The sequence below is a fragment of the Parus major genome, chromosome 23, assembly GCF_001522545.3.
Source record: "Parus major isolate Abel chromosome 23, Parus_major1.1, whole genome shotgun sequence".
In the NCBI taxonomy this organism is placed as follows: Eukaryota; Metazoa; Chordata; class Aves; order Passeriformes; family Paridae; genus Parus; species Parus major.
Genome location: NC_031791.1, coordinates 1379114 through 1388925, shown reverse-complemented (window position 1 = coordinate 1388925; position 9812 = coordinate 1379114). Strand labels below are relative to the sequence as shown.

The 9812-nt window shown below is 51.1% G+C and overlaps 1 protein-coding gene and 1 long non-coding RNA gene across 4 annotated transcripts in view; one reads left to right on the top strand and one right to left on the bottom strand.

Annotated features, from left to right (window-relative positions):
• The window catches only part of LOC107214162, a 6279-nt gene extending 5480 nt beyond the window's left edge, over positions 1 to 799 (bottom strand). The window contains exon 1 of the long non-coding RNA XR_004500135.1: positions 601 to 799. This is a non-coding gene — a long non-coding RNA (uncharacterized LOC107214162). The remainder of the gene's footprint in view (positions 1 to 600) is intronic.
• A 22-nt stretch (positions 800 to 821) lies between these two features.
• Positions 822 to 9812, top strand: part of ELOA (elongin A) — a 15409-nt gene continuing 6418 nt past the window's right edge. The window contains exons 1-6 of one of the 3 annotated variants that reach the window (XM_015649239.1): positions 822 to 981; positions 5499 to 5555; positions 6175 to 6293; positions 7079 to 8291; positions 9077 to 9191; positions 9526 to 9678. In XM_015649239.1, the coding sequence (XP_015504725.1) occupies positions 910 to 981; positions 5499 to 5555; positions 6175 to 6293; positions 7079 to 8291; positions 9077 to 9191; positions 9526 to 9678 (1729 nt within the window). In that variant the 5' untranslated portion in view covers positions 822 to 909. Of the gene's footprint in view, positions 982 to 5498; positions 5556 to 5621; positions 5923 to 6174; positions 6294 to 7078; positions 8292 to 9076; positions 9192 to 9522; positions 9679 to 9812 lie in introns of those variants that run through there. The other 2 variants (XM_015649238.1, XM_019008878.2) reach the window with 2 other exon arrangements.

Genomic DNA, 9812 nt, shown 5'->3' with positions numbered 1-9812 from the left:
AAACTGAGACCTGGAAAGGGCTGGACTGAGGTCCAAACTGAGACCTGGAAAGGGCTGGACTGAGGTCCAAACTGAGACCTGGAAAGGGCTGGACTCAGATCCACACTGAGACCTGGAATGGGCAGGACTGAGGTCCAGACTCAGCTGAGACACAGCACTGCAAGAACATCCTCAATCCCAAAGAAAAGCAGCCATTGGGAGGCAACAGGAACAGGTCTGGAGTGACATTGCCTCGGGAAAAAAAAACCTGTTCAGTTCTGGGCTTCTCAAGGAGCTGCTGGAGTGGGTCTAAAAGAGAGAACAGAGATCACTAAAGGACTGGGGCATCCCTCTGGTGAAGAGAGATTGCGGGAGCTGGGCCTGGTCAGTCTGGAGAAGGGAAGGTTGAGAGGGGATCCCATCAATCCATAAAATATCTCCAAGGGGTGTCAGAGGACAGTGACAGACTCTGTTCAGGGACAGGACAATGAGCAATGCACATCAACTAAACCACGAGTTCCACCTCAACATGAGGAAAAGCTTTCCATGAGGGCGACAGCGCCCTGTAACATGCCCAGTGAGGGTGTAGCGCCTCCCTCTGTGGAGACATCCCAAACCCACCTGGATGCGTTGTCACCTACTCCAGATGACACTATCTTGACAGAAGGTTGGACAGGACATCTCCAGAGGTCCCTTCCAGCTGCAGCTCCTCTGGGGTTCTGTGACAGCCCATCCTGAGGGCGGAGCTGACACGACCCTGCCAGCACTCAAGATGGCGCCGCCCTCTGCCCGCACCCGCCATGGCCGAGGCCGCGTTGCGCCGCTTCCGCTTCCTGCCCGCAGCCAAGATGGCGGCGGCGGCGGGGCAGCGCCGTGGGCCCGGCGGCCGCTGAAGCCGCTTCCGCCGCCGCCGGCTCTCCAGCAGTAAAAATGGCGGAGTCGGTGCTGGAAGTTGTGGGCCGGCTCCAGGCGCGGCTGGCGGGCAGCGCCGAGCCCAAGAAGGTGATGGGGGCTGCCTCAGCCCGCCGGGGCGCCGGCGGTGGGGACGGGGCTCGGGAGTGCGCGGGGCAGGGCCTCCCTCCGCCGGGGCTTCCCCTGCGTGGAGTTCCGTGCCCGGCCGGGGCCGCGGGGTGAGACGTGCGGGCTGCCCGGGGCTTGTTCCCGGCTCGCAGGCCTTGGGGGTCCCGTGGCGGAGGGCGGCTGTCCTTTGTGGGGTCCCCCCGTGGCAGCGGTGGGCGGGAGTCCCTTTTTCGGGTGCCCCCGCGGCGGGCTCGGGGTGGCGGCAGGGCTTCCACGGCCGGTCCTGCCGCCACACCGGCAGGCAGGGCTCCCTTTCGGGGTTCCCCTGGGCAGGGCTGGGCAGACGGGCAGCGGAGAAGTCGCCGGAAGAGTCTTGCCCTGGTGACGTGTTGTGTGGCGGAGCAGGGTGAGCCCACGCAGGGAGGCACCGCCGCGGGGCTGGGGGGACACACGGCTCCGCTCCGGAGCTGCCTCCTGTCGCCTCCTTCCCTCTGGCTTTGGGGGACTCGTTTGGCTCTTCTTGCCCCGCTCCACCAGGGAATTTGCCCGCTGACAAAACGTTCTGCCCGCAGCAGCTGCCGTGGAGCGGCTGCTGTGCTGCCCCGAGCTGTCTCGGGCTCGCTGTGTTTGGTGACATGAGGCTGGTGGCAGTGGCTGTCCTGCTGGGCACCAGCGTTCAGAGCTGTTTTTTCTAGTGAAATTTGGAATTATGGTTGAATTGGGGCGTGCTGTTACTCTGTTCAAAGGGGGAGCATCTGTTGAGAGTATTGACACGTGTTCAATTCACGTTTTGTGTAATTCAGGTGAAAGAGGAGGCAGGCAGGGCTGTGCAGCTGCTCTGTGCTGGGCTGTTTCACTGAAACAAACACCTGCAGAACTCGCTTCCCAAGATCTCCCAGCACCCAGGAACAGGAGAGGATGCTCGAGTGCTGACCCTTTGAAATGGGAGCCTCTGTAGGAGCTCCAGCCTGGCTGGGGGTGCTGCCATGGGATCTGGTTACTCTTCTCACCCTCTCAGCCAGGACCAGAGCAGGGTTTAACTGCTGGAGCCCCAAATGGAGCTGAGGGACTGCCAAGGACTCAGTTCCAGGGAGTCTGAGCTTCGTGGTGCCGAGACCATGGGCAAGACATCAAATGTTGTCTCAGCACTGCATGCACAGAGAATTAGTGCTGCTGTTCCCCGACCCTTGTGTGAGCTCGGGGCAAGAAGTGCTGGTGTGTTTCTGGAGCACTGCAGTCCCGGGGCAGTGTTTGCACAGCCCGACTCTTTCTCCAGTGACCTCGTGGTGCCAAGTCATTTCTTGCTCTGTTGATCCTGGGTGGTTTTGCAAGGGCAAGCAGAGGAGGTAAAGCAGGGTAATGACTTGAAAACCTCTTTTCTTCCCCAGCAGAAAGGCCCTGTGACCTATATTCTTTATTTTTGATACTTTTCCAGCCGTATCCTCGGAAGCATTAGTGGTTTAAAGCCTGAATTTAGTTGCCATTGCATCGTCTTGATTGGTCTTGTGAGCACCTTCTTATTGAAGGAATTTGATCCTGTGAGCAGGACAAATCCATGGAATCCCTGGGTACTGCCCATTTTCACTTTTCTTGCCTGATCCTTTCAAAATATTTTATCAGGAATGTGAAAGAATAATATTTGCCCAGTGTCGTGTACAACTCACTGCCTTGCTGAAGGGTGTAAAGTGTTGTTATTACTGGTTTTGGGTGAAAATTGGGCTGCTGGCACGGAACAGTGTGAGTGAAATCTTGGACAGTGCTGTCATGGGTTGGAAAGAGTCCTTTTTTCCCAGCAGAGGAGGTACAAGCTCTGCTCCATGGCTATGGGAAGGAAGAGGAGAAGGAAAACATGAGCAAGAGCATCTTCACGGAGGCAAAGCAGCCGGGCTGTGCTGGAGCAATTTGAATTTATTGTGTGTTTTTAGTGTCAGTCTGGCTGCCTGCTCTCAAGAAAGAAAACAATCCACCCATGTTCAACAGAACTTGATTGGAGCTGGAACTCAGGGAAGGTTTTATGGGATTGCCTGAAGGCCTGCCCTGTGCTGGGGTGTTTTAGAAGAGCTTTGTCGTGTGTGTCTCACAAGACACGAGCCTGGTGTTTCCTGCCTCCCACCTGGTCACCCTTTCCTCCAGGATTTGGTTATTTCCAGGATGAGCTGCCAGATTTAGAATCCCAGGATTGCTACAGGTTGGAAAAGACCTCCAGGATCGAGACCAACCTTTGATTGAAACCTTATCAACTGAGCTCTGCAGTGAGTTATTTCTTGAACATATCCAGGGATGGGGACTTCACCACCTCCTTCCAAGGTCTGACCACCTGAAGAAATTCCTCCTGTCATCCAGAATTCTTCCTGATGACCCTTTAAGTCTCAGTGGGATGAACTCCATCAACTTGTTTCTAAAGGAAATAAAGTTTAGCGTGAGTTTTTAAGCCCCACTGCATCGAAGTTGTCTCACTTGGTGCATCTCATGGACCTGTGTTCCACGGAGGAACCAACTGTGGAATAACTCAGCTCCTCGTGAGACGTGTTCTGGATCAAATGTGTGTGTCCTCTGCTCTCCAGCCACACTGAGAACAGCATTCCCATTGAGAACAGCACCTCTCTTCCTGGAATTCAGCCCTGAAGGCAACAAATAACTAAAGAGCAAACAGAACTGTGGGAGATGCTCCAGTGGGGTGTAGCTAGAAAATATTTGGGAGGATTTAGGGATACCAGGACAAGTTCTCCTTGGTTCTTACTCTCATAGTGGGATTTTGTAAGCTCTGAAAAAAACCTTTCTAGGAATTCAGTTAGCTCACAGAGCTGCTGTTGCTTTAATATTGTCCTGGTTTTATCTTTTTCAATCTAGTACAAAACTCCATCCTTCTTTCCCTTCCTTTCCCCTTTGCACAGGCAAGTCCAAACTCCTTTATTACCAATCCCAGAAGGATTTTGGCCTTCCCAGGGGGATCCTGACCCCTGACCCGTGGCAGGCAGTCCTGGGAGAGGCAGCAGAGTAGGATTGTCCCTGCTGCTTTTGGTTTGATGGCTTTGGTTGCCAGTGCACTTGTTGAGCAGCTGTGCTGGCAAGGCAACAGCAGCCACTCTTGGTATCAGTGTTTCACTCTTCTAAACCAAGAAAACCGAAACCTTCTGTCACAGTTATTACGTTCTAAATATAAAAAAATACAAAGGAGTGGTTTCTAGTGAACAGAAGTTGTGGTTTTGCTTAAGTCAGAGCAACCCTTCTCTGGGTGTCGAGGAGTGCTTCCCCTCTGAGAGCAAGAGCGCTCCTCAAAGAGGTTAAAGGAACTCATTTCCCTTCAGAGAAGGAAACCTGCAAACCTTCCTGACCCTTGCACGGTGGCCCTGGGGGTGACTGGGTGCCAGCTTAGGCTGACAGTGCTGATTTGAGCACGAGCAGAGTGCTGGAAAGAGAAGATCTTCTGGATCAGGGGCAGCCCTTTGTATGGCATATAGCATAGGAGTGCTGAGCACAGCCTGGGCTGTATAGGGGCCATAATAATGGGAATGCTGATGAGGCTGGACTGTGGCTATAGCTGAGCTCTGGGAAATGATGTGAGGGGCAATGGTGCTGTCAGATGTGTCCTACCATGTAGTGGAGCTACAGAGCCAGCAGACATGGTGGTGAGGCCATGTCCCAAACCACCTGGGTGGCAGAGGTACAGGAACATCCCCTTCACTTAGAATCCCACAGTCATTAGGGTTGGAAAAGATCATAAAGTCCAGTGTGTGACTGATCCCCACGTCATCAACCAGCCCCATGTCTGCTCAATCCTTCAGCACCTCCCTGGACAGTCCATTCCCATGCCTGGCCACCCTTTCCTGCAGAAATTTCTCCTGGTGTCCAACCTGAACCTCCCCTGGCACAGCTTGAGGCTGTTTCTTGCTGCCTTCAGCTCCTCAGTGGAGAGGGCTCCTTGTTCCACCCTGTCCCATGGAAAAAACCCTTCTCTGGTGTTTGGTGAAGGGAAGGGGAAAGAGTGGAGCAAGGGGGAGGGAATTTGGAAGGGATCAGGTGCTGTTTGAGCAGCTGATTGAAAAGAGCCTGTGGGCAGTGGAGACACCTCTTAGCTCTTTAGCAGCATCTAGAAATCTTCCTCTTTTATTTTGGTTTGCTCCCACCCCTCTTGCCAAGGGGTAATTCCACCACCACCTTTTGAGTCACAGGCTTCCAAGTCCTTTCTTCCTCTTGCTGTGTGTTTCTGTTCCCAGTGCTTTAAGCCAGATTTAAGCTGCAGTCCTGTGTGAAGCAAACATTAATATTTGAGTGTGCTATGAGGCTTTCAGGTGGGTTCTTGTGGGCAGAGACAAGATTATTTTGCAGTTGGCCCTCGTGTCCAGCTTCCCAGGAGCTTTTTGTGGAGCGAGACAGCAGCTGTCAGCCTCTTGGATCTTCCTAACAAGCTCTCAGGCAGTGCAGCATTTCCTTCCTCCCTAACCCCAGTCTGTGGTCCTGTGTGACAACTCTGAACATTTCTCCTGTTGTCTCCACAGCTGCTGAAGAGTCTGAAGAGGCTGTCAGAGTTACCCATCACTGTTGACATTCTCGTGGTAAGAGCTGTGAAATCTCTGGGGCTTTTCATGGTGTCTGTGGAGTCCCAGGGAGGGCTGTTTTCCATGGCAGTGCTGCTTTCCCTGGAACAGGGTGTGTTTCCCTGGCCACCTGCTACAGCCCAGTGACATGGGTGTGATTGTGATAAGGTTCTGGAAGTGCCAGGCGTGGGGAAGGAGCGTGCCAGGGCAGGTGGGAAGCCACGGAGGACAGTTTGTCACGCTCGGTTCTCCCAAAAGCTTTAACACCTGACTGGGATGTGAGAGTTGGAGCAGATCCCAGCAATAACAAATCAGCAGGAAATGAGGAAGTGCTAATCCTTACAGTTTTTAATGGCTTCTGTCTTCAAACTTGCCAGCTCTCATGGTAAATACTGACTTGGGTTATTAATACAAATAATTAGTGTTTGACTAAGGTAGAATTAACTCTTTGGTGTACATGTAGTGAGTGATACAAAGCAGCTGAAAACATAATAAAAGTGATATCTTTGCTGTGAGATCAAGGAACTTTCTTCCTCACAGCAGTAGGGAGTGTGTTCTTCTCATTGACTCTTTAGGGAGTTTGGCAGGGGTGAGAATTGCTGTTTTGCTAAGATGGATTCATGCTTCTCTCCTGAAGGAGACAGGAGTTGGGAAGACTGTGAACAGCCTGAGGAAACACGAGCTCGTGGGAGACTTTGCCAAGGACCTTGTGGCCAGGTGGAAGAAGCTGGTGCCGGTGGCCCAGGAGGTGGAGCGGTGAGTGAGCCCCATGGATGAGCTTTGGGAATGGTTTTTCTCAGTGGATATATCAAACCTCTCTGGCCAAGGCTCTGGAAATACTTGTAAAACCAATATGCAATCTCTGCCTGGGGGTTTTGCCTTGTTTTGGCAGAAACTTCCTGCCTTTGCTGGCTCTGGAGTGTTGGGATGATGACAGCTGCAGTTTCATGTGGAAGTTGGGGCCAGCTTTCAAGAATTGGCAGTTTGATGAAGAGATTAACAGGAGATGCCTTAATAAAGCAAAAGATGCAATCTGCTTGCTTGCCATTTTATGTTCTGAAGACAGGAAGCTCTAGGCCCAAATAATTTGAAAGAATGCTTTTATGAGCCAGAATCCTATGGAAACTGGAAGTTATTGCTAGCAGGCATGTGTCAGTAACAAAGCTGTGTTGAATCCAGCAGAGATCAAATAGATTTGAGTGATAAAAGGCCCAGTTATTAATGGGAATTTAAAGGAGTCATATTCCCATGTGTTGATCTGGGGGACATTTCCCACAGCATCACACAGCCAGGAGTGTGTAGGCAAGGAGAAAGTTCTGTCTCTAGTCCTAATAAAAGTGCTTTGTCAGTTCTTGCACTAGAAATGCAGATTTTAAATCCCTGATTGTTGATGTTCCTTAGAGATTTAGTGGGATTTTTGCCACAAAGCTACCAAATACAACCTTGGTCTTCTGTTAGAGGTGTTCCAGTCCAGGGAATGGCTCTTTTCATTCATGTTGGGCAGTATTAATCTAAATCTTTTTGGTTTCTTCTCTCTTCAGAAATAACCTGGACTCTGAAGAGCGTGACTACGAGAGGAGCAGCTCGAGCAAAAGGCATCAGGAATCCTCCCTAAGAGAGGATGAGGAGGCTGACCAGGATTACTCAGAACCCTTCCAGCCATCCTGCAGCCAGTCCTATAGCCCAGATCATAGGGAAAAGAAATCCAAAAGGCATCCTAGGCCTGAGAGAGCCCATGAGACTTATGGCTATAGCAGCCACCAAGGGAAGGGCTGGGGCAGATCCTCCCCGGTGCTCTCCTCAGACCAGGAGTACTCAGACTGTGGACAAGCGGTGTCACCCGAGCCCAGTGAGAGCCCCCAGGACGTGGACACAGACCCTTACGCCTCTGAGGAGCAGGAAGAGCCAGCACTCTTCCATCAGAAAGCCAGTAAAGGCCACAGCTTCCAGGATAAGCTCGGGGCAGGCCGGGAGCGCAGCTCCAGCGATTTCTGCGACAAAGGGAACGCGAGTCGGAGCAAAGAGCACAAATCCTCGCACAAGAAGCAGCGACTCGATGACAGAGGGGATGACAGGACCTCTGCCTTCAGCCCAGAGAGGTTGCACAAAAGCTCTTTTAAAGAGCAGCTCAGAGAATCTCCCGTGGCAGCAGCTGGCAAGGAGAAGCAGAGGACTTCAGAGGGCACCAAAAAGGAGAAGAATCGGGAAAGCGGCGCCTCCAGGAAGGAGAAGTCGCACTCGTTGCTGCACTCAGAGGAACCTTTGGACAACCATGTCAAGAAGCAAAAGCATCGGGACTCTGAGAAGAGCAAATTGGAAAAGTCCAAGCAGAGCCTGGAGAGCTCTAACTCAGAGAAACGGAAAGCTGAGAGTGACTCAGGCAATAGGATCAAGGAAAAGGGGGGTTCTGGGAGCTTAAAGTCTTCGGAGGGGAAGCGCAAAATCTCCGATGTGGAGAAAAAATCTGTGGGTTTTTCCTCGAATTCTGGGGAGGGGGAAGCAGAGGATGAGTTTGAACAGCCTACAATGTCGTTTGAGTCATATCTCAGCTATGACCAGCCCCAGAAAAAGAAAAAGAAAGTGGTCAAATCCTCGGCTGGGTCAGCTGGGGACAAAGACCGAGGGCACAGCAAACAGAACGGATCCAAAGCCAGCACCAACAGCTCGAGCTCCAGTCAGAAAAGTCCAAGCCACAAAAGAACAAGTGAGAAAAAGGCAGAGAAGAAACCCCCAGAGCCTCCTAAACCAAAGAGGGTAAGGTTTGGTGAGAAGGCAGAGGATCTGTGGATGTGAGCTTAGAATCCAGCTCAGTTTGCAGTGCATCTCCTGCTAACGAGGTTCTCATGTCTCCCCTCTCAAGTATTTGTGCTTCTCTAAAATTGACCTCTTTTAGTGTGCAGAAATGGGAGAACTGGTGGTACAAGGCAGCTCATTCCAGAAGACAAACCTTCTTTTGTGAAGCCTGGAAAATGAGCAATATTTCTGTACAGATCCTTTGTCACATGGGTGGCAGGGTTTGGTGTCTAAATAGGGACTAAATGTAAAAAAAAATCATTACTGTTTCGTCTTTTTACTCAACTTTTAAACACTTGGCTCTTGGCAAAGTGGTTTTTATAAGGTTGAACAGCATTTTAAATCCTGCTTTGTCATTCATTCTAATAAGTGCTTCAAAAAACTCCATATCAAAGTCTTCAGTTTTCCTCAGTTTCTGAGGTTCCCTTTCTCCTCCATCAGTGCAAAGTTTTTTTGCAGGAAGAGGAGAAAATGAGTGTTTGAGATCAAGGAAATGCTTCTGCTTGTCCTGAATAGGATAAAACCAGGGATGGCTCTTTCTGGAAGGTGCTGAATGATTCAGATCCCAAATTTTGGCTTCTTCCTATTGGCAGCCACCCCCTGAGGTTGTTGCCTTGTGCAAACTGAGCAGCACTGAGTGGTTTATTCCAAATCTGCAAAAAAACCCCAGAGCTGAGTGCTGTTTGTACACTGGTGGGATGTCACATTTATTCCTGTCTTATTCCATGTCCATCCTCTCCTTCCAGATAATTTTAGATGTGGTTCCGACGTTACCAGACATCCCCCTGCCCCCCATCCAGGCCAATTATCGTCCTCTTCCCTCAATTGAGTCCATCACCTGCTCCCAGACAAAAAGGAAAGGTATGTTGGGCAAGGAAATGGGTTTGGAATGAGCCAGACTGTGGGACAGAGCAGGAGTGGATGCTGGCTGGGGTCTTTCTGTTGGGGTCTGCCAAGGACAGAGGTTTCAGACAAAAAAAAGCAGCTGATTCCCACATGCTCCATCAGAAATGAGAATAATCCTTCACTGACGCTTCTCTGGGGTTTGGGCTTTGGCCTTGCCCTTCCTGAGCTTCCTCTGCATTGTCTTGGAGAAGATTTTGCCCTTTGGGGCACTTGTGGGTGACTCCAATTTGTGCCTCCTGTGCTGTTTATCAGGCCAGGCTCTTTCTTTTCTCTACCCCCTCCACAGCAGTGTCCTCACCAGTGGAGGAGAGCGAAGCGGGTTTCACAGGCCGGCGGTTGAATTCCAAAATGCAGGTGTACTCTGGCTCCAAAACTGCCTACCTCCCAAAGATGATGTCCCTGTACCAGCAGTGTATCAGAGTCCTCAGTAACAACATTGACTGTAAGTATTTTTCCTTGTCTCAGGGTCACTGAAATTTTGGCAGCTTGTTGGTGCAGACCCCAGCAGTTCCCCCTTGTTACAAATGGAATTTCTCTCTCCTTGTCTCCTTTGGGTTGAATTCTCTGTGGATATAA